Source organism: Lygodium microphyllum, unplaced genomic scaffold, assembly GCF_053477565.2.
Source record: "Lygodium microphyllum isolate KBCC unplaced genomic scaffold, Lygodium_microphyllum_v1.1.10 scaffold_234, whole genome shotgun sequence".
Lineage (NCBI taxonomy): Eukaryota > Viridiplantae > Streptophyta > Polypodiopsida > Schizaeales > Lygodiaceae > Lygodium > Lygodium microphyllum.
Window position 1 is genome coordinate 64659 of NW_028229717.1, and position 24958 is coordinate 89616.

The 24958-nt window shown below is 41.9% G+C and overlaps 1 protein-coding gene across 1 annotated transcript in view; it reads right to left on the reverse strand.

Annotated features, from left to right (window-relative positions):
* Nucleotides 1–904: 904 nt before the first annotated feature.
* Nucleotides 905–24958, reverse strand: part of LOC148008236 (ARM repeat superfamily protein) — a 48789-nt gene continuing 24735 nt past the window's right edge. The window contains exons 2-12 of the mRNA XM_087674369.1: nucleotides 5697–5817; nucleotides 5294–5610; nucleotides 4862–5144; nucleotides 4164–4709; nucleotides 3921–4007; nucleotides 3059–3249; nucleotides 2643–2838; nucleotides 2450–2514; nucleotides 2191–2292; nucleotides 1685–1788; nucleotides 905–1537 (exon numbers count right to left, since the gene is read on the reverse strand). Of these exons, the coding sequence (XP_087530495.1) occupies nucleotides 1695–1788; nucleotides 2191–2292; nucleotides 2450–2514; nucleotides 2643–2838; nucleotides 3059–3249; nucleotides 3921–4007; nucleotides 4164–4709; nucleotides 4862–5144; nucleotides 5294–5610; nucleotides 5697–5817 (2002 nt within the window). The 3' untranslated portion in view covers nucleotides 905–1537; nucleotides 1685–1694. The remainder of the gene's footprint in view (nucleotides 1538–1684; nucleotides 1789–2190; nucleotides 2293–2449; nucleotides 2515–2642; nucleotides 2839–3058; nucleotides 3250–3920; nucleotides 4008–4163; nucleotides 4710–4861; nucleotides 5145–5293; nucleotides 5611–5696; nucleotides 5818–24958) is intronic.

Genomic DNA, 24958 nt, shown 5'->3' on the forward strand with positions numbered 1-24958 from the left:
CCAGCCAGAGAGGAGATAGGGAGTAGGAAAGCAAGAGTAGAAGTGTCCAGCAGCAGAAAATACACAGGTTTCAGACCTGAAACAATGTGACAACACAACCAAACCAAAAAACAGCAACACTGATCTTTTGATACCGTGTCAGAATGCGCAAATGATACAAAGCGTGAGAAAGGGAGATGAACACTGACCAAAAATAGAACATATGAACGCGATAACTCAAAATGTACAGGCTACAGAATTCATAAGATGAACCAAATATGCAGTATAATACCCGCAGACCACCAACACAATGATGACTAGCAGCAGTGCCTCCAAACTCCCTTGCCAAGGATGCAAAATGATGCAATACAATTATTGCGAGTGGAGTGGAGCATATAAAGAAGCCTCCAGATGAGACACAAGAAAACTGAATAAAGCCTAAATGGACTGTCCAACTACCTCTCACGTGCCCAAATGCAGGCTAAATATTGTGCCTAAAACCCATGATATGTACTAAACTAATAATATGCACTAGTTCTTTACCTTCTTCTTATATAGAAGCGAGAGACAATAGGACTCTTCAACTGTGAGCCTTGGCAATGGACTACAGTTTGATATAAATCTTTATTCATTTATATCATAAACTGCATTAATACTGTGAAAATATTATGTGTGCATGTGTACATATAGATATGGGCTATTAGGTTTCTTTATCAATATTCGTGACAATTTGGTGTAATTTATTATATACTTCATTCATCATACATGATTCATATTTTTGAGAGATGCAGTTATTGAAAATACAGAGACTAATACTCTGTAGTTAATACCCGTCACAATACTGCTGTTTGCAAAACGTAAACTATCAAAATTCCAACTATTGAAGTCATTGCACCTATGTTTCAACACTACGATGTCACCCATACAAGCTCAATGGTATATCATCATTACAAAATAAAACATAGCTTTAAGCTATATTTTATCTTTTACATTGCTGCACTAACATATATCTTGGCGGATAAACTACCCTTATGAAGGTATTGATTTTATCCATATAGAACGTAAGGTCAATAGATCAGGTCCATGCTTATCAGAATATGAAAAGCCTCTTGCAAAAGATTCAGGGACACCTCGAAAGACACTCCAGGCTGTGGGGAGCTAAACACAGAGCCAAGATGAGATGGACAGCAACATAGAGTGTGTCGTAACTCCAGGAGATCCCAGGCATAAGCAGGCTGCCAATACTTTGATGTCAAACTGCCATTAAAATTGTAGAAACCAGTCTGAGCAGCACGAACTGCACTTGGGGGCACAAAGCTGCATTTTGGGGCAGCTGACTGCTTCGTTTTCTAGTAGGCGTGCAGTTGCTGCAGGGCAGCAGGTGAGGTCAGCCAAAAACAGGCTGCATTTTGATGACAGCAGCAGTGAACACCTGACTGGCAGTTTCCTCAAAGGCAGTTGTATTTGCCCTGTCGGGGTATCATATCCAAGACCCTACCATTCAGCACACTCATACCTTCTTGTTGCGGCCCTGAGTTCTTTGGCTGTAAAAACCATGCTAAAAAGGAAAAATAAAATTAAAAATAAAATATTGATGATTGCTAAATTACATAAGACAATCTGTCAATCAAAACTACATGCTGAAGATACAAATGGACAATTTTTTGGGTTCATTTCGAGACACAATAAGACCAAGATTATTCACCTTTTGAATGTCAACATGAAGTAGCCAAGATGGCTATTAAAGATTTAGCAGTTTCATCGTCTCTCTTTTTCTCCATGAGTTCTTCAAATGCAGGTCCTCCACACCTGAAGATTTTATGAAGTAAACCATATAAATACCCCACTTCAAGACAACAACTTGATCCTTGTTTCGATGCGACAATAGCAGTGCACCTTAGGGCAAATGGTGCCAATTATAGATCATAATCATACTTCCAATAACCACAATCTATTATTACACAAGGAATGGGTGCAGTCAAACAACAGCCAAAAAGAGTTAAGAGGATGTAGAGGAAGCACTTTTTTTTTGTTGGAGTACTTTCAAAAGACAATGCCATGGATTCTGTTCACCACTTCGCTAAATTTAGAAGCAAATATGTGCAGACTAGCTGATGCATGATGCAACAAGCACACACAATCACTGCTTCGGCTCTCACCTACCAAAGATGCTAAGCCAATATTAAATCCAATAAAGCTTATCATACTTACGATTTCAGTACTCTACAAACGTCAATTACAGAAGCACGAATAGATGGCCCAGAGGATCTACCAAAAGATGCTTTATAAGCAACTACCATCTCATCCCAGAACCTGACAATCAAAAAACACATGTTAAAGGGCTGGTAGATTGTATGCCAAGGAAGCTCACTGAGCACAACCACTGTACTCCCAAAGTCAGGAACATTTTGTAGAGTGTTTCAAAAAGAAGAGCTACCTCAAAACCAGCTAGGACAGAAATTATGCTTACCTATTTACATGAGCAGGCATTCGTGGCCATGTTTGTGAGATAATTCTACAAAAGGTTCTTAGTGCCTGTGAATCAAAAGCCATGCCCATGAAAAATGAGAGATGCATGTAAACATTTTATTTGAAAACTATCAACACAAGGAAAGGTTAGATCAGGAAGCAAACAAGATGTAGACTTGAGATTTGCATAATACCAATAGACAAAGTGAATCTTCTGGAGAATGTAGCCAAAGAAATAGAAGTGGTAGAAGACGTCTGAAGTGCATTACAAGCACTAGCCCCATACTTTCCATTAGTTCAGTAGTGTGTTGGAGCCAAATCACACACCGTTTTGTGTCATTTGGGTGCCTCTCTAGCTCACCAAGCATTTCAATGAATATGCTTCTGTACCTGTCAAAAGAACAAGGCACCAGCATCTTCAGTTGTCTAAACTATGCACAACCACCTTGGCAACTAAATGAACAACAAATATGTTTTTGCTCCTAAACTGAGGGCAGGAAATGATATGCATAAGTTCTATATCCATTCTTTGGGCCAACAAGCATGATTAGTAGACCCTATGAGGTCTAGTGCATCATGTTTAAAAAGTTCTAAAAATTTCACCACTCACCATCTCCCACGGGGATTTTTTCCTTCAATACAAGTCACAAGCTGACTTGCCATTATGACCACAAGTGGCCAAAGGTTTCCACAGCCAATAATACTGCGACAGACACAGTCAAGGATAGGATCCTTGTACCACCGAAGCTCAGAAGGATTTAGGTTGTTTGCCAAATAAATGAATAATTTCATCGCTTGCCTCTGCACATTGACACTTACTATCAAAAAGACATTGCAGCTACAGGTTTTTCTTAATGAGTCTTCCTAAGGCAGTTTGTGAGCACATACCAGAAGCAGACATGTTTCAATTCACTGACCTTTCACCAAAAGCACGCTTAGCACATACTCATAAAAGGATACTTAAGGATCTTGTTCACTGAATGAACTACCATAAGTGACAACAGAAAATCCACATTCCCAATCTACTCAAAAGATTGAGAATCATTCAGCATCTTGTAGGAAGTTGTGTGGACATAACAGAAGCAGATGCAGGTTTAGACCCACCAACCCCAAAGCATACTAAGCACATACTGTTAAAAGGTCACTTAGCAATCTTGTTCACTCAAAGAAGTACCATACTTACAGAAATACCACATTCAAATCTGCTAGCATTACAATGTGCCACAAAAAATCCAGTTCTGTGCACTAAAGCATCTCAAAAGGATTGAGAATCACTGAGCATCTTAAAATGCCTGGTACACGTGGTAAAATGTTCCATACTGATCAACATATTGTCTTCTCTTTTCAAGATACTACAGCCTGGCATTATAAAGCCAAGCCCTATGCTTTCATTTACCTAGCACCCCTAGTACAGGCATCACAACAAAGCATATTAATCACACATACACTCGAAGAAGAGAGAGAGGGCATGCCTTAACATGCGGTGAATAATGATCCAAAGCCCTTAAACAGCAAGGAAAAATTAATTCCCATTGATGACCCAATCGTGGGTACTTCACCTGCAGAGAAAAGCTAAATCAACCCTTGCTCCCTTTCTTTCTGTCTCCCTCTTATGAAAGGACCAACCACATCAAAAGGAAAAATGGGGTTGTGCAACCATCAAAATTGATTCATTGAAAATACAGACTCAGCATATTCAAGCCTGCAAAGTATACCTGTTTTAAACACCAATACATTTGATGTGCTGTAATGATTGAAGTTGTCAGACTTGTACTCCCAGACACTGCACCTGCTTTTGATCCTTCATCCATGCTAAAATTATCTCGTAATTGATCCTTGAACCTCAGGAGCAGATTGGGCAGCATTCTAAGAATCAGTCTTTCAACACCAACACAATTGTCAAAGTTGATTATCTTTGTTCCATCTCCCTCAAAGCTCGTTAAATCATTACGTTCATTTGCAGAGAATATTGTTCCTAAGCAATCGACTATTCCAACAGCAAGCTCCTGAATATCCTTTGAAACCCACCAAAGACAGGCTTCCTTATCATCTTCTGTGGACGCCATTGCTGCACAAATGAGTATCACACCTTGCATTAATTGAGCTAGTTTTGCATTAGCAGCCTGCAGCCAACAATCACTCTTGATAATGGCTTTCAGTAGTTTCAACATGTGGAATGTGTGCTTGAGGAAATTGTCAGCTTCCTTGGCGTTGAAAGTCTCTTTTGTGGCATTAACAAGACTGGGCGGAATGTCTAATACCTGCATATACAAGAATGTAAGTACTGAAAGGGAAGAAAAGCATGCCTCTGTAACAGAAAAGATGAGGTAGAAAAGACTGTTTTGTGAAAGAAAATATATCATGCATGCTTCTTACAAATATTAAGATATCTACAAATTCTGCTAACACATGCCTCCATAACATGTAACAACGCTTGGACTTCAAGTGTCCCTGTTAGGAACACGACTCCTTGTTGAGCAGAATCTACAGTGTTTTCATGTCCAAAACCTTCGATTGTAATTGACAAAGCTTTTAGTATGATAACTGGCTTCAGTTCCTCAAGAAATTCTGCAGTTTCATTATTGAGAACACCTGATTCTTTGTACCACCTCGAAATTGAAGAACCAGTGTAGCTCGGTCCCTCGAAATTGATCATTTCTAAGACAGGTATTCTATAACCACAACTGTTGAGAGATCTGTAAAGTCAGAAATATAAAGCTAATAAATGGCGCTGATTATAGGTCGTATACACCTTTTCCATCATTCATGAGAAAAAAGGACTTCTTTAAGTTGTCTAAAGCTTACACTTTCTCGTCGCAAGTGGAGAGAAAGTAAGCAAGGTTACCTGAGGAAATTTGATACTTCCATTATAGAAAATTTATCTTGTGATATTTCAGCATCCTCAAGCAGACAAGCTGACACAGCAACCAACAACGGCACGAGGCTCTGTTTTCTTTCTGACTGCAGTCTTCTTTCATCTGACATCACTGAGTCAAGCAGATGCAGATTTATGACACCGTGTGTTGCACTCAAAAGCAATTTCATATGAGTTGAATCACTCAACCACTGTTCCTGAGGAAAGCTCTTATTCCATTTTCTGAAGCGCCTTGTTGAGGACAGAGAAATATTGACAAAATTGCCAATTAAGTGAGTTATACATTCCTGTTATCACATGAAGTCATATGCTGATCGTCGAAGAGTAAAATAATAATGATAATGGAATAATTCTATCAGAAATACATTTCTACCTGATGGTAAGGTGTCCCAGGAATCAACAGCTGCTGCAAAATAGCCTCAACCGCAACCTCCTGAACTTCTGGTTGCTTGTCCAGGCTTGCTGCTAGAAGTCCCCAAATGAAGGCTTCTAGTCTATCATATCAAATTAATAAATCAGGTTAGCCAAAGGTTATAAGAACAATGACAGTTCACAGCAAAAAAGAAGACAGTTCCACCGGTCAAGGACACTACCATATTGATTCAGGTCAGTTATATCAAATTAGTAACTCAAGTTGGCCAAAGGTCACAAGAACAATGACAGTTTACCACAAAAAATATGACAGTTCCAGTCAAGGCCACTACCATATTGATTCAGGTCAGTCAAAGGACATCGTAGAAAGATTAGGATACTCCTTGAAAGCATTAAATGTTTTTGTTGTATATCTACCAAACCAAGGTCTACAGAAAAGTACATTATCAAGTTGCAATGAAAAAGCATCTCTGATCCACACACCAAAAAAAAAAACACACACACACACACACAAAAACCAAAAAAAAAACAAAAAAATCAAAAAATCAGTTAGATCTACACAACTTAAAATCCAAGAGAAAACATACATAATGCAGTCCCCAAATTTAAACAAAGGAAAGGGACGAGACAGACATGGAGGGAAAGAGCAAGATAAAGAGAGGGAAGGAGACCTTGCTTCCTATTTCTTTGTTTTTTAAGTTTTTTATTTTCTCTATTTACTTTTCTTTGTTGAGAGATGGATGGGAAAGAAATAGAGAGGAAGGGGGCACAAATAGAGAGATGGAGGGAAATATAAGAATAGAGAGCGAGAAAAAGAATTAGAGACTAAGATGGGGGAAGAGAAACAATGAGGGAAACAAAAGCATATCGTCTGTTATATCATAGATGAAATGGACAACGATGATGGCCATGACATCCAAGATCGTGAGGCATATCTCAATAACCGGATTGAAAGTCTCCTCATAATCTAAACCATACTACTGTGCATAACCCATAACAACCAGCAAGGCTTTATATCTTTCCAACGATCCATTTACCTTGCATTTCACCTTGTAAACCCATTTACAACCAATGAGTGCTTTGCCTTCAGGAAAAGTAACCAACTCCCATATGTCATTTTCAACCAATGTTGTATATTCCTTATCCATGGCAGCACACCAATTTTCATCTCCAACTACCTCACTGAACTTTGTAGACTCTTTATAAATCATCAATTCACTATCAAGATTGTCACTGCCAAGTGACTCATTTCCAAATGTAAGCGAGCCAGTAACATCATCAAACATCTTGTCTTTGCCTTTATCTGATCTCCCCCTCACTGACACATCCATGTCAATGGACGTAGAACCATGACTATGCAGCCGTCCTATCCAAGAACTAACAATAGAAGACACATCACCTATAGGTCCATTGACTGTGATACCAGTGGAAATATAATTTTTAGCATGAGTATGACTAGCTAGTCCATTAAAAACCATTGCATTTTGACCACCATACCATGATGCCAACTCATCAAATACATCTCTTTTGATCCACGTCTCATGAGTAGGCGAATTATAGCACTTGTAGGCTTTTGAGTCCTATGTAGAGCAAAGAAAAACACATTTTTTAGTCTTCGAATCCAAATTCTTCCTCTTCTCATCAAACACATGTACATATGCAATGCAACCAAATACTTTAAGGTGGCTGATATTGAGCTTGTGACCATACAATTTCCTATACGGTGTGAGATCATGAATTCTAGCAAAAGTATTGTGTTCAATACATAAACTGTAGTAACTGCTGCTTCAACCCAATAACCATTTGGTAAGTTCTTTTCATTAAGCATTGCCTTGGTAGTTTCCATAAGCACCCAATTTTTTCTCTCTGCCACACCATTCTATTATGGTATGTAACTATATGCAAGCTGCCTTTTAATGCCATACTTTGCCAAGTACTTGTCAAACTCTCGAGACATATATTCTCCACCTCCATCAGATCTCAAATATGAGATATAACATCCAAACTCATTTTCAGCATGTGTCTTGTAATCCTTGAAAACATCAAGCGCCTCATCTTTGTGCTTCATGATATACAGCCATGTATACCTGCTAAAATCATCAATAAATGAAAAATAATATCTGGCACCACCAAAAGATGCATTATGGGTTGGACCCCATACATCCGAATGTATCAATTGTAAGGAATGATAACCATTTTTGACATGTCTCATAAACTGAAACCTCACTTGTATTCTGAACTAACCAGTGGAACAGACATGTCCTAGATTCGTATACTTGAACTTTGGCAAGCCAAGTACAACCTCCTTTTGCAGCATATTTTTTAGTCTCTGAATATTTACATGATCAATGTATTTGTGCTAGATTTCCACATCTCTAACTGCTCCATTGTCATGGGCAAACATGGCTGCTTTCAACTTAGGAATAGATGCATCCAAACTGAACATCTTGCCATCTCTTTTGCCTTAGCAATTAATTTACAACCATTTTCACACTCCTCAATAAAACAACCATCTCTGTTGAATTTAACTTGCAGATTTTGCTCTGCCATCTTTCCAGTAGATAGCAGACTCTTAATCATAGATAACACATGTAATACATCATACAGACTCTTCTTTCTGCCATCATGCATGACTAACAGTATTACAAATATATGCTAAATATCATGATGTGTATCATCACCAGTGCATACATAGCCATGAGAGCCTGGAGTCATCACATCAAACCATTCACCATGCGGAGTCATATGATTCGATGCACCTGAATTTATATACCACTTCTCATCAACCGTGCCTTTCTTAGACATATTCCTCGAAACATGTATCATAGCAAATAGCCTATTTGTCTAATCATCATGAGTGTTACTAGAAGATGCAAAGTTGTCATATCGTCTACCTTTTACTTTCATGCCAGCTTGCCTTATATGACAGTTCTTTATTGTGTATCCATATCTACCATAGTAATGATAATCTTCATCCCTGTTCAACTGATCATGTGACTGCCAAGAACCACCTCTGCCTCTAAGTAATCTCCCCGCACCTCTAAATGCTCTGAATCCTCTCTGACCTTGTGCATTTGAGCTTTGCCATGCATTCTATTGCTAATGTCCATACGTATTCCGAGTGTCTCTATGACCTCAAAAAGCTCCACGAGCTCTGCCATCTCTAGCTCACTGATTAGAGTAAAAGACAATATCTCTACTTTAAGATGTACTAGAACCTATATTCAAGCCAAGCTTGACTTCCTCATACAGTAGCAAAGCAAGCAGCTCATCCCACTCAAGGGGGCTTTGTTCTCACAAAGATCGATGTATCAAAAGCCTTGTATTCTGTTCCCAAACCATTCAAGGTGACTGCAACCATGCCATCATTATCAACTCCTCAATCTTGAAGGAGCTGAAAGCAGGAGAGTAATTGTAACCTACAATCTGTGAACAAGATTGCCTTGCGACATTGGTTGCTGCTTCACCTATATTTTCCGTAGACGAGTTATATTGCCATAATTTTTCATGAGAATTTCCCAAGCATCTGTTGGAATCTAATAGCTAGTATATATCCATTGCATCTAAGATGCATAAAGAGAATCAATGCAAAACTTTGCTAGCTCTTTTTGACCATACCTATGAGCTCTCACTTACTTTGCAGTCGGATTTCTTTCTAGGAGTATTGCTTCATCTCCTATGCAAAGATCCCAATAGCCTCTCCCAATTAGGAAGTTTTGCATCCTAAATTTCCATAAAGCAAAGTTCTTGTTGTTAAGATTCTCCCCCACAATCTGACTAATATTATCGGTACCTATAGCATTTGCCATATCTACACAGCTGAAGGTATTCAATGCAGTATTCAACCTATCAATGCCTAACTCCCTGCAATCCAATGTGTCTTTTCACTACTTAAAATGCTTCTATAACATTCAAGCAACTCATGTACATGTATAGGTACCCTGCATGCAGTTCAGCCTAGCTCAACTAACAAGTAGCAGACATCAGTTCTCAAATGAGGACCCCAAAAGCTTCATTCAAGTTGCATAGACAGGACACTATTCAAACATGATAGTTTCAGTCCTAGAGTTTATGATAGTAAAAACTCTATAATAACCAGTGATTTCTCAGCTTAGAAGCTTGTCAAACATCTCGAGACATTAGTCCTAACATCTAGGGGTAGTAGCATTGCATATACATTTCATTGACTTCATACAGTTTATGTAGTTATGTCTCAACATTCCGTGTGACAAACAACAGTCTGAAATAACCAGTAGTGAATTCTTTGTCAAAACAAAGGTATTCTAAGCTAAAATAGTCTCAAACCATAGTATGCATGTATCATAGTAAATGGGATTCAATACATGGCCATAGAAGCATCGATGCTCTTTCCGTATTCAAGTAACACTGTCAAATTACCACCATTTGCTCTACTCGACATCGGCGCTCAGTTTGCCCTATGTGCTCACATTGCGCCTGACGTCTCACGATGGACAAGTGCCGACAAATCTAGTACCAGAATGCAATGCTAACAAGTCCATGCCACATCATTCTACCCTCGATAGACTTGACACAATTCATGTTGACTCATAGTCCATTTAATGCCCCAACCTTGCACTTTGCTCTTTCACATTAAAATATTATTAAACTTCCATATTTAATTAGCCTTTGACTTAGACAAACCCTTGTTCATACCCAATTCCTCCACACACACAACTCATGGGGATTTTTATAATAGTCATCAATTTCTGCCCAATTTTCTCAAAAACATTGGGACTTTTGCTCAGGAATCCCAAATTTCACCAAAATTTTGGGGATTTTATGCTCAAAATTGCTCAAATTCATGCCAAAATGTAAGCTTTTCACATTTGAGCTCAAATTTCACAAAATTTCAGCAAATAAATTTGGGGCTTTTGCAAAATGTACCCAAATTCATCGATATCGAGGTCAAATACACCTTCAATATTCACACACATTGGAGCATTTTTAGCTACAAATCTTTCTCACTATTATCAATTTTGCAAAAATTATGAATTTTTTGCCTTATCTTTGCTTTATTTTTGTGCTGCCCTACATTTGAACTTTGGACAGCCACTGGTCACAAATACCAACAACTTACAACAAGAAATGGTAGGGCAAAATGATTTGCTCAATACGTTTGGAGACACCCATAAATTGGATGACACTAATTATCCAAAATATGGGCATACATGATGTTCTTAGTTGCCAAGTACCTTTGGGGTTATGTATGTGGTTCAAAGATTAGGCCTACATACCTAACTACACAAATTGCTACAAGTTCATCTACTTCTAGTGTCACTAGTGGATCTTCCGCTCCATCCCTTGATGCACCTCCCACCACCAATCAATTGAAACAGGATGGACATGATACCCACTCTCGTGCAAAAGACAGGTTATCTCACATATTTACTCATGCACAACAGCCAAGGATGCTTGGGATAAGCTTGCTTCACTATATTAGGTGCGAATGAGGCTCATGTGGTGTATTTGCACAAACAACTTGAGATAGAGCACATGACAGATGATGATTCAATGGATGCATACATTATACATGTTGAGGACATCACAGAGTAGCTCGCAAATATTGATGAAATAATTCCCAATGTCTCTCTTGTATCTATAGTCTTGGCTAGCCTACCTAATAGTATATACAAATCAGAGTTCTACCATTACAATTACTTGAAAAAGGAGATGCCAAGGCATACACATTTGATGGGTTGATGTCATTGTTATTGCAAGAAGAGCAATCAAGGGTAAATCGCTCTAGCATAAGTATGGATAATTAAGCATTTACAGTCAACCATCAAAACAAAGGGAAGTTATGGAAGCCCTCAAACTCAAAGGATAAAGGCACAATAGCTTCTTCCATGGACTCTTCAAGAACCAAGGATGATGATGCTAAGAAAAAGAGATGCAATTATTGAAGAAAAAGGAGCATGCTATTGAAGAATACAAAAAGAGGATAACAAGTGAAAAGATGAAACAATCGAACATGAGAGTTGCTGAAAATTCAGCATGTGCAAAGGATATAGTAGCACATTTAGCAAGCTTGGGACATTGGTCAGTCTTATGCTTTTGTTGTACATTGTTCATATGATCCCTCTTCACATGAACATGGTCTATCAGTGATTGAGAATTACAGCATATGGTATTTTGACAGCGGAGCTTCCAAGCACATAACGTCGTTTTGTGACTTGTTTGTATCATATGCAAATGTACAAAAGGGGGGATCCATTGTATGTGTAAATAATGCTTCGTATGCAATTCGAGGCATTGGATAAATTCCCATTTTTGTAGTAGATGTAAAAACTATTATACTTGAAAAGGTCTTGTATGTGTCAAGCATAAAGAGAAATTTACTTTCAATGTCAATCATTGCATGTGTTGGCTTTGTGGTTAAAGTCACATGGATCGATGCAGTGTCTATGATTGTAGGGATGGGGATGCCCTCATTGTTACTAGTATATTGTAGAATGGCCTCTATCAGCTTGATTTATAAGAGAGGAGAGTATCAAAAGATGCATCACCAGTTGATGTCACCACTGTGGATGACACTGAGTTATGGCATGCTCAATTTAGTCATCTTAATTATAGCAATTTGCTTTGCCTAAAAAGTAAAAATATGGTGGTTGATCTCCCTCCGTTTAAAGCACCTAATCACAATATATAGAGAGTTATATACTTGGCAAAATGCATTGTGCTTTGTTTCCCAAAGGCAAATCCATGGATGTCAATCAAAAATTACAGCTTGTGCATGGTGATGTTTATGGACCCATGCATGCCAAATCCATCAAAGGATACTTGCACTTTGTTACCTTCATTGATGACATGACTCATTATTGTTGGACATATGCTTTGAGGCACAAATCACAAGTGTTTGCATACTTTAAGACCTACTTGGTCTTGGTTGAGAATGACAATGGATACAAGCTAATTATGTTCGCCCAAGCATGGAGCAATTGTGTGATTAATTTAATGGAAAATGAATGAGAATGAAAGAATTAATCAATGCACAACAATACTCGATCACGAATGAGAAAGAGTGTATTAATAAGTGAGGGAGAGTACAACGCTAAAGGCAATCATGCTGAATAATGCCACACTTGTGCAAATGAGGCACAAAGTGTCCTTGAATATTAAAAAATGAAATCCTAACGGGTTAACTATCATAGGAAACCCTAAACTAAACCCTAAACCTAGTGTCACTTGGTGCCTAGGACACTAGTGGCAACAACTGCATTTAATGACATTTCAAATGCCTAAGGAGCTTGGATCATGGATGAAAGGGCATCAATGCATAGCCCACAAGATGGCCTATAAATCTCCCTCCATGAAATGGGTGGATTGATCTAGAAAAAATGACAAAAACCTAGAAAATTTAAAAAAATATATAAGGTCACGGTTACACAAGTTCATCCAAGTGGATATAGCAACCTATGACAATACAAAGTATGATAGATCAAGGAACAAATGGAATCAAGTTCAAGGCTTGCCGAAAAGCCTAAAACTTTAGTCAAGAAAGAGCCTTCGTAAAAAGATCTGCCAAGTTATCTTCAATGGGCATGTAAGACAACTCTATTTCTCCAACTAACATCCGCTCATGAACATAATAAGAATGAACTTCTATATGCTTTGTGCGGGCATGGAACACTGGGTTCCGTGCAATGGCCAACGCACTCTGGCTGTCAATGTGGATAAGTATTGAAGTCGCCTCGTGCACATAAAGATTTGCAAATAACTTGCGAAGCCAAACACACTTCACTGTGGCTATGAATGTTGCTCTAAGCTTCACCATTGGAAGTAGCAAGTAAAGTTTTTTTCTTACTAAATCGAGAGACAAAAGATGTACCCAAGAAGAAGCAATATCCACTATGAGAGACATGAGAATCTAAACATCCAACCCACTCACTGTCAAAATATCCGTGCAAAGAGAGTGAAGAATCAATCTTGTAGATAAGGCCAAGATCATGGGTGCCTTTAAGATACCAAAAGACACCCTTCGCTACCTCTCAATGTAGTATTGATGGGTTGTGCATGTATCTACTCAACTAGGAGACAACAAACTAAAGATTAGGTCTAGCATCCAATAGTCTATTGATATAAAGTAGTAACAAAGGATCCGCTACTATCATCAAAAGTGAATCTAAAACCAAGCTCCAAGGAAGTAGACACAAGCTTGCAATCCTCAAACTGAAAGCGTTAAAGAAGCTATCCAATATACTTGGATCGTGTAATAATGATACTCCCCTCAATGGTGGCAAATTGGATACCCAAATAATAGTGAAGTAGTCCAAGATCTGTCATGGCAAATGTTTGTTGTAAATCAGTCTTAAATGCTGAAATTTGACCAGCATTGATCCCAGTGACAAGCATGTCATGAACATAAAGCACAAGAATAATAAAATTAGACCCCTCTTGTCGAATGTAAAGAGTGGCCTTGGTAGGGCTATTCTAAAATCCAAGATACAATAGATGAGAATGTATGCGGGTATACCAAGCCCGTGGAGCTTGCTTTAAACCATGCAAAGTCTTCTTGAGACGACAGACCTTGTGCTCATAGCCTTTAGCTGTAAATCCTGGAGGCTAAGAAACATATACCTCTTTAGTGAGATATCCATGGAGAAATGTCGTCTTGATGTCCAATTGATGAATCTCCCAATGAAAGCAGGTAGCAAGGGCAATAATACTCTTGATGGTAGTAATGCAAGAGATAGGGGCAAAGTCTGAGGAAGTCGATTCCCTGATATTGGGCATAGTCCTTGGCAACACGGGGGGCTTTGTATATGTCAATAGAACCATCTGATTTTCTTTTAATTTTATAAACCCATTTGATACCTATTGCATGCTTGCCATGAGGCAATTCACATAACTCCCAAGTGCCATTCTGATGGATGGAATCAATCTCTGCCTTCATTGGTTCCAACCAACGGTCATCTAAAAAATCATCTTTATAACATAGCAGTTTTTCATTGCATGGTTTAACCACCAATGAGCATGCAAGAAGATTACCTTGATCCTTGCGAGCAAAGGCTCAACTCATGTGCAAGCAACCAAAGAAAGTGGCTGTTTGCTATCCCAAAGAGTGTCTAGTAGCCAGCGAGGGACTCTTTTAGGCTGCTAAATTTCAGCCCTTGTATGCTCCAATTGATCAAGAATAGGGGATTGCTCTTCGGACAAGGTGTCATGATGCCATTGTGACTATAAATCTGGCTGAATAGACTGTTGTAATGTATCTGTAGATGGTGGAAATGAAGGCTGAGAAGAAGGATCAGCCATGGAACCATTACGAAAAAGCAGCATTAGGCTGTCAAAGATGTTTGAAGCATCACTAGTACACTGTTTTTCACAGTCCAGCAAGGGGTGAGAAGCATTTTCAGCAAAGATAACATCTTTATTGACAATAGTATTACTTGTAGAGGGTTGATAAAGACCATACTCTTTACATTTATCACTATATCCAATAAATATACAGCAAATAGGCTTATCATCCAGCTGATTTCTTTTCTAAGAAGGCACGTGAGCATACGCCAATGATCTAAAAATCCTCATATCAGAGAGACAAGGCTTGGAGCCAGTCAATGCCTCATAAGGAGTGATGGTGTGTAAAGCTCTTGTGGGAGACTTGTTCAAAACATAAGCGACACATAGAATAAACATCACTCCAAAGGAGATATAAAATACATAGTGAATAAACATGAGAATCCTTAGGAAAGGAGAATTGATGCATCTTACCAAGTAAACAACCTTCACAAATGTGATTTGATGGCAAGTAAATTTTTGGAAAATCTTTGATCATATCCTCTAGCTAGAGCTTCATCAATGTTAATAAGGCATTGTCAATAGGATTTTCAACAAGTTGTTGATCATAAGTATCAAGACAATAGAGACCTTTAGTGAGGATGCATGTCAAGACAATGGAAGAAGAAACTTGATCATCATATACCGCACATCGGGGGCCATAAAAAATGATCCTACGTAGCAAGTACTGAAGAACCGGCCGGTTGACCGCTTTGGTCAAGATATCTACAAAATTATCTGATGAAGGCACAAACTCTAGGCGAATAGTGCCTAGCTCAACTTGCTCTCTGGAAAAGTGGAAGTAGACTCCCACATGCCGTGTCCGTGATGTGATGATCGGATTGCCCGCAGCAAGGGCAATGGCACTCTGGTTGTCGCAGTAGACAACTGTGGGAGAGTCACATGGAAAATAAAGCGCCGCCAGTAAACTCCATCAAAGAGAGCCCAATACTCAACCTCGACCGTGGAAGCCACCACCGTCTCTTGCTTACGGCTGGATCAAGAAATGGAAGTCGTGCCCAAGGTAAAGGGATAGCTACCATGGAAACACTGGATGTTAGGATTTCTTGCCCAATCAGAATCAGTGTATCCTTGCAAAACATAAACCAGAACCATATGTCAAGCCATAACAAAAAGTACACTGCAAATAACGCAACACACGAAGACATGAAATCCAATGTGACATCCTAGGTGTTGTGAAATACTGATTGAGTATGCTAATTGAGTAAGCTAAATCTTGGCAGTGTGAATTAACCAAAGAAGTTTTCCTAAAACAGAACGATAGGTGTGTGCATCAAAGGACTGTCCTAGGGTATCCTTCGACACGTGGACAGTAGGATCAAGAGACGTGGCCACTGGCCGTGTCTGATCCGAAGTGGTAAGCTTACCTATCTTGTCATCAGGCGTGTGTGTGTATACGCACAACACCCGAAGACTTTGAAATGGGAAATAACAGGCCGAGAGCCAAAAAATGCCTCATACCACGTCTTCTAAGGAAAAGCCACAGTCGGGCACCGGTTGAGGATGTACATCGAAGTGTTAAGAGCCTCGATCCAAAGGCGCTCAGGAAGCTCTATTGCGAACAGCATGGAGCGTTCCATTTCCATGACTGTGCGGTTCCTACACTCTACCACTTCATTCTGAGAGGGAGAGTTGGTAGAGGTGAGCTAGCAAGAAATGTCATGCTTCTGTAGAAACTCGGAAAACTCGTGGGAGATAAACTCACCACCGCTATCACTCCTCATGCACCCGACACGACGACCAATCTGGTTATAAACCAGCAGCACCCAAGCAGAAAAATATGTGAAAGCATCTGACTTATGCTTGAGAAAGTACACCCACATGTATCGAGAATGATCATCCACTATCAAAAAGAAGTACAGCATGCCGTTCAAAGCGGCAATGGATGTCAGCCCGCAAAGATCAACGTGAATCAATCTAAGAGGCTTTTCAACTCTATGTGTAGACTGCTGAGGAAATGGGGTACGATACTGCTTCCCGAGCTGACAGGCTTTACAGACATCTCGAGCTAGCTTCAAGCGTGGAAGACCCTCAACCAGCTCACGGCGTGACAACTCATAAAGTGAGTCATAACCAAGATACCCTAAGTGAAAATGCCAAAGACGCTCATTGTGCATAGGCTCTCGAGATGTGGCTAAGGACTAGAAGCTATGGAACACGAAGCCCTCGGCAGTCGGCTCGGTGAGAAAATGAGTCATATGGTATAGGCCATTAGGCTGTGCCTCACCGCGAGCAATCACTAAACCAGTCTAAGAGTCAAGAACCTTGATTGTGGTCGCTGTAAAGAAAACTGCTAAAGCTACTAATTAGATAACAAGTTCACCCCAAGCTAAGAGACATGATATACATTGTCCAGCGAAGCCAAATCCAGATCCTTATCAGTGGCAAGACTGACGCAACCTTGAGCCTGAATCTTGACCAAGGAGTTGTTTCCTACACGGACTCACCCCGCTGCAGGGGCTCGGGTACGGAAAAAGTCCTCTATAGGAGTCATGTGATGTCTAGCTCCATTGTCCACAATCCAAACTGGAGCTAAAGCGCACAGCTGTGACGAATGGGCCTCTGCAGTAACCTGGTCAGAAGGCAACTCACAAATGTAACGAGACTCGCATCGGATGTCTCTACGGAGACGATGTGGACCTCTACAGACCAATCAGACAAGCCCTCTGGAGTTGAGAACGTTGTCGATTGAGATGGCTGTGTGGTGCAGTGTGAGTCTGACCTTTAAACTACCCCTTGCCATCACCCTGCCTCCCCTGCTGGGGGTTGTCCGATTGAGGGGCGGGGGTCTGAGACTTAGGTTTTGGCGTTGTGCCTCGTGCCTTTGATCGACACTCGTCGTAAAAAATGGCCAGCCTTTTGACAATGTTGACAATACCTATTCTTTTTAGGTACATACTATCACCCTGGTTTAAGTTGTGACTGGGAGTTTCCTTGAGAATCCCCAAATTGATTTAGCTTTTGAGTTTGACTTTGATTTTGAGTGGAGATTTGGTTTGGTTTGCCCTTTCCTTCTTGCCCTTTCTGAGAATGAGTAAGAAGAGTCCTCCTCTGAAGAGAAATTCATATGAAACTGATCGAACAACCGTGCGTAACGCAACAACTGACACTCAAATTCATAGAATGAAGGCATGGTAGGCTTTGAAACTATTCCTTCCACAAAATTGAAGTATTTCTTGGGAAGTTTATTTAGGAACAATGTGATCTGATCGTCAGAGGACTTGGGAGTCCCCGTAGTGGAGAATTCAGCGAGGAGACGCCGAAACTCAACCAACCTGACTTTCAAGTCATCCTGGTCAATGATTTTGAAAAGCTGAAGCTCATGGTCAAGATTAATACGACGGGTCCTATCCCGAGCCGTATAGCTGTCAGTCAAGTGTGCCCATTGCTCTGACGCTAAGTCAAAATGCTGAAGCTGAGAATGAAACTCAGTCAATAAGCCATGCATCAACTCGACAATAGCGGAAGCATTCCTAGCCTTCCATAAGCAGACGACCTTGTATGGATTAAATGTGGGATCCGGTTGGGTTCCAACCCCTGCACAAGATCCCATAGGTTCTGTGAGTCCAGGACATGTCTCATCAAATTGGACCAAGTAGTAAAGTTTGACCCATTAAAACGAGTCTTATCATTAAATGCATTCTTGGCAGAAGATGAGCTAGAACCATGAGGTGTCGGGTAGGTAGTGTAAGATGATGGTAGGAAAGATGGTGGAGATGGGTGTGTCTGATAAGAGTAAGAGGGAGGGGGAAAAGGTGGGTAGACAGAAGGAGGCTGTGAGTGTCCAATGAGTGCCAATTAATACGGAGGCACTGGAACATGAATGTTTCCATAAGGTGCCGGTGTAGGTGGAGACACTGGGACACGGTAGCCTTGTCCAAAGTGAGGCTGGGACACAGCAGGATGACCAGAAGGTCCACTAGGCAATGCCATGGAGGCAAACTGTGGAGGCAACTGATCCACACTTGGAAGAGACTAAGTGGGATACCCAGACTGCAATGATCACGAAAGTGTATATGAGGTAGGTGGAACACCACCCGGCTGAGGGAAGGATGAGGTCCTAAAGGATGTGCCTATGTTTCCATAACCCCCCGGTGTGATGTGCGGTGCGACATGAGGTGTCTAAAATGGAAATATAAATGGTGTAAATGAAAGTGGTGAAGCAGCGGAAGAATGTGGTGGGATGGGTGGATTTTGAAAGTGAGCTGTATGAGGTGCAGATTCTCTTTGTTCATTTTTATCATTTAATGACTGAAAATGAAACTGTGAAGATGATGATGCACCATGTAATGAAGTGAAAGGAAAACCAAATTCATTCTGATTATGTGAAGTAGACGGAAAAGAAGGAAGGGCAGAAAAAGAGATACCTGACTTTTTCTTATAATCCTCGCGACGTGTGTTAACATACAAGAATTGGTCCTCAACAGGACCTTTTCTGTAGTCAACAGACTGGACTCATTCTTCCACATGATCTCTATCAGTATATTGCAAAACAGAAGAGGTAAAAAAAGAAGGCACAAAAGACGAATCAAAAGTACATTGCACCGGAGAGGACGAAAGAGTCTGAAAAAATGGAAAATACTCCGGATCTTGCTCTCCAAGAGGGGGGGGCCATCCCTGATGGAGGTCTCTACGGCCCTGCAACATCATCAGACTTATGCGCAACATCTGAAGTGTGAAAATCATGCATACCTTCATTTAGAAGCTTTTCTTGAAGGGCAATCCTTCGGTTGAGCTCTCAATCTTCTTTCGTCGATAGGCTATGATCACTTTATATTCTTTAAAGGTCAACTTGCCTATCTTTTCTTCCATGTACTCAGATGTACCTTCCACCATGTTGGAACTTTGTGAAGCAAGCTAATCGGCCCACTCTCGCTCGTTTCTCGACATAGGCTCTTCTGGAGACTGAATCGGTGTTGATGTGTTCGAAGTCATTTGAACCTACTGTTGTTCTTACTTATTGTGAAGAGCTCTCAGATCAAAGGCCTAGGTTTCTCAGAGAGTACTAGGCTCTGATACCATATAAAGAAAATACCCTAACGCAGAAGCATAAACAAAAACCGTACGACAAAGCACGGACTGATAAAAGAACACAGTTAGGGTTAGGGTTAGGGTAACTCAGAGACAATGAACACAGTTAATAAATGAAATGATATGACTACTAATAATACGATGCTCATGCAGCAAACACACTATGCAGTGAATGAATACTGAACCTCGAACTCCTGTATCTCAAGGATCAGGGCAAGGGTAATGAGCAGAAGAGTGTGTCATACTCCGAACGGATCCCGAATCGCAGCAAGTCAGCCTCCGGATGTCGAACACCAACAAATGCAGCAGTGAGAAGCTGGATCTGATGCAGACAGCAGTGAGGAGAGAGAAAGACTAAAAACGCAGGTAGGACAACTTGCAGGAGAGAGAAAAACTGTAGCGACTGCAGCAGGAGAGAGAAAACTGTCAGGGCGGTAGCTAGGGCCTGCAAACGCAGCAATTTGCTGACGTGGCAGGCTGTACGACAGCAGTGTAAATGAACAGCAGTCAATCGCCAGGCAGAAACAGCAGCAATCAACGTGTGGATGGCTGGAGATAGGCACCAGACTGTAGGGAACAGTGATGGACAGCAAGGGCTGAGATGTCCTCCGCGCTGATAACACCTGAAACCTACAAAAACAAGATTTAGGGAGGAGTGGAGGGCTGGCTGCCAATTTATAGAAAATAAGGGTTCTAGATCCTCTCCCACTTAACTCTCTCAATCCGCTCCCCGTTTTAGGGTTTTGGCTAAAATAAGCCTAAAATAAGCATGTTTTGGGGCTATTTAAGTGGCTAAGAGCAATTCTTAGCACAACACCAGCCATACCAAGATATATTTTTCCATATATTGCATGCATCACTAGTTGCATTTTTCCTCATGACCGACACTATACGGAGTATTTGCATGACCAGCATTAATATCATGAGTTCCAAACACGATGGACTGCATATATACATTGCCAAACTTCCCACTTTGTGTCCCACCATCATGCCAATATTGCTATACATGGGGTTATGCACATTTCTAGTCATATCCAAATAAATTGGGCCTTACACACAATGCATTGGTTGTTGCATACCATAGGGATTTGTGCCATACATTCCCATATGCGGTCCATGTCCAACCATAGCATAAAAACTCATGCCATCACCAAAGTATCATGGTTGCCCCATCATTGCACGCATGCCTTGCTGTCTAAAAAGCATTGGATCGGCACTTCCAAGTTCGCATTGCATTGCATCAATTAGCTCACTAGTATCATATGCTTATGCTCACTTTCCACATTTGGAACATCATGTTGTTGTATTGGCTCTTCCTTCGGTGCATCTTGCTATCCTGAAGTTCTTGAGGACCATTGCCCCTTCTTGCCTTTACTGCCCTCCTTTAAAGGGGTTCAAAAAGCGCATAAACTAAGGATAATTTGCCAATTGCATAAACATTTCATCTGTTGTCCCCTTCAAATGCACAAATTACCTTAATAATCTCGAACATTTAATGCCCTATTGACCCCAAAACGGACGCCCCTTCGGTATTTCTTTAATGTGATTACTAATGGAATGAGTACAGACCGAGATTTGCAATCTCCTTTGCTGTTCCAAAAGCCTCTTTGCTGTAGCAACAATCAGTAATTAATTCGTTCCAATGACCCCTTCATTTTTCACCCAAGACTTGCACGAATGGAACCTCCAACTAGCCAAATGCTGCCCCAAATTACAATGAATGGGCTGGCATCTGAATTCCCTAACAATTACACAAATTCCAGGTGATGTGAATTCAATATACAATGCCTTCATCAATCGGCATGAGTCCCGAGGTGGTTGTCAAACCCTGATTTTTGCAAAAATTTAGGATTTGAAATAGAGATCTCTTTACTTCCACCAAATTTAGCTAAGATTTGCTAAAAATGACTAAGAAATGCTGAGATCTCTAGAGAATGGGTTGGAGAAGGTGAGAGAAATCCAAGATGAGAGAGAAATCCGATTTTCTTCGTGAGAAAATCCTAAATTCTACCTAATGTCTGCTCCATCCTGCATTTAATTGCATTTAATGCAGTCACCTACTGATGTACACCTCCAAAATGCTGTCGCCTGATCAGCAATGCTGTTGCTAGCCCCTAGAAGGTGACTCCTTGGTATTCCTTACCTGCTAAGGTCCCTAGATGGCTGTCTTTTGCAGCTATTTGATGATCTTTAATCAGAAAATGGACCAGCAGCTCTCTCTCTCGTCACTGGCCCGCGTCCGCCGTCACTGTCCCATCCGTCACTGCCCGGTCTGTTTGTCACTTGCCCCGTCTGTGGATAATAGTGGCAACTGGTCTCTCTCTCTCTCTCTCTCTCTCTCTCTCTCTCTCTCTCTCTCTCTCTCTCTCTCTCTCTCTCTCTCTCTCTCTCTCTCTCTCTCTCTCTCTCTCTCTCTCCGCCATCGCCCTACTCACTTGCTTCCGCCATCACGCCATCGACGCGCGCTCGTCCGAGTCCCCAAAACTCTCGTCCGAATCCCCAACACTCCTCGTCCGAGTCCACTCACAATCAGACGCCCTCTCGTCCAACTCGAACATTGCCACGTGGATAAACCCCTTGTCCGAGTCCCCACAACCGAACGTCCCTCGTCCGAGTGCCCGCCCTCGTCCGAATCGGACACTGCCCCGAACGTCCCCCGTTTGAGTCCCCGCACAATCGGACGCCCCCTCTCCACATGACCACGCTCCTCGTCCGAGTCGACAACTAGACCATACCGTCCGAGTCACCGGACCACGCACACCAGCCCGCCCCTACCATCGCCCTCCCTGCTCTTTCGACAAGAGCAGTCGCCATCTCCCCTCTCTTCGTAGCAGCCGCCCCCCTCTCCTCCACCCTGCTATAAGCCTCCCTCACGCCCCGGACTCGGCACCCATATCACACCACCGCCACTAGCCCTGTCAATACCCGACCTTTCCGCCACCTCCCACCACCGCCCGACACGCATCCGCCACCACAATGAGGCCAGATGCACACATCCCCTGAGCAAGCCTAGGAACCGTGAGGAAGGGATGGGCTCGAGCAAGACATCCCCGTCACCAGGCAACCGCACAAGAGGGGAGAAAAATGAGAAATACTCAGCGATTTGGAGCAGCATTGACAAGGTGACAGACTACCACACAAGGAAAGGCATGGAGGCCCTCCGAGATGTATGCAAGGCGCATGACCAAGACATCAGCAACATCAAGGAAATCATGGCAGCAATGTGCGCGGAAATTACACACCAAATCAAGGAGGAAATAAGCACGAAAGTGCAAGAATGGAAGAACGAAATCTACGCCGAGATCACATCACACCTCACCTCCTGGAAGGTGGACATTGAAACGTCCCTCCAGGAGAGAAACAGGGCGATCGAAGAACTGAGGCACGAGCTCGATGAATATAGAAACCAGCTGGACCTACTCAAGAAGGAGGAAGGAGAAATCACCGAAAACGCCCACCAAGGTGCAAACCGAGATCAACGAGTTGAAGACACAAGTAACAAAGGAGCTCAACACATGGGCAAATATAGTGAAACAAGCACAAGCCAAAGTGGCCGAGAACTTCAAATGGATTGAGGTAGCCAAGAAGTCACCAACAAAGAAGGAGGAGTTTGTGAATGCAGCACTCGAGGAGGAGAAAAGGAGAAAGCTTAGAGCGCTCCACATCCGGGTGGTCGGATGGAAGGAAGGGGATAGCCCCCTGGCAGACGCCAAGCAGATATGTGAAAAGCTGGGAGTAGAGGACCCTCAAATAGTGGAGAATGCATGGCACGTAGGGAAAGACCTCACCAAGGGAAGGCCTCTTATCCTCAAATTTGCCAACTTAGAATCCAGACGAGCCTTCCTCTCTAAAAGGACAGCTCTAAAAGGGAAAAAAGTCTACCTAGAGGATGACCTCACACCCGCACAAGTGGCACACCGTAAAGAATGCATGCCACAGATCCTGGAGGCTCGCAAAGAGGGAAAATGGGCAGTATACAGAGATGGTCATGTCATCATCACAAATAAACGCCAATGACTGGGCGCGGCCTATGAGACCCACCTGAGGTTTGCAGTGTGGAACTGCAATGGAGCTATGAAAACAGATGCAGGATTATTCCAGGAGACCTTCACCGGCAAGGACATCGTCCTCTACACAGAAACCCACCAAAGCCCAAGCACCTACTTACCAGAAGTGAGGGGATATAGATGGGAGACGGCATGCCGCCCTAGAGCCCGAACAGAAGGAGGGACCCGAGGGTCCGGAGGGGTGGTTGTGTTGTACAGGAAGGAGTTCAGCCCATGATGCAAGTCATGCGGAAAGATGAGGAAGCCCAGTTCATGTGGATCCGGATACACACAGATCGCCCCCGAGACATATACATGGCGGTGTGCTATTTCCCACCAGCACACTCCCCATACGCATCACCGAAGGGCGAGTCACCATACCTACCATTGTACGAGGATATCATGCACTACTCCAGCTTGGGGGATGTCATGTTGGCCGGAGACTTCAACGCACGCACAGCACAGAGGCGACCCCCTTCTTCGAGAGCGAAGACCACATGTACAAAGAGATCGCACCGGAGGAGATAGGACTCAATCGGGCATCACAGGACACAGCTGAATGCACCGAATATGGTGAACACCTACTGGCGTTAGGGGGGCCACACGGACTAGCCATCCTCAACAGTCTCGACAGATGGCCCGGGTCGGATGCCCTCACATGCTTCCCACACAAGCACGCGGCCAATTGCATCGGACGGGGGGCACACGGAGCACCCACACAGAAACTAGGAGCAAGCACAATGGACTATATCCTCGGCCCTCTATCACTTATCCCCGACATCCAGTCCTTTAAAATATCACCTCGCCCACTCGCAGTGGCTACCGACCATGCCTACCTGCAATTTGACATAACCTGCAGGTATGACCT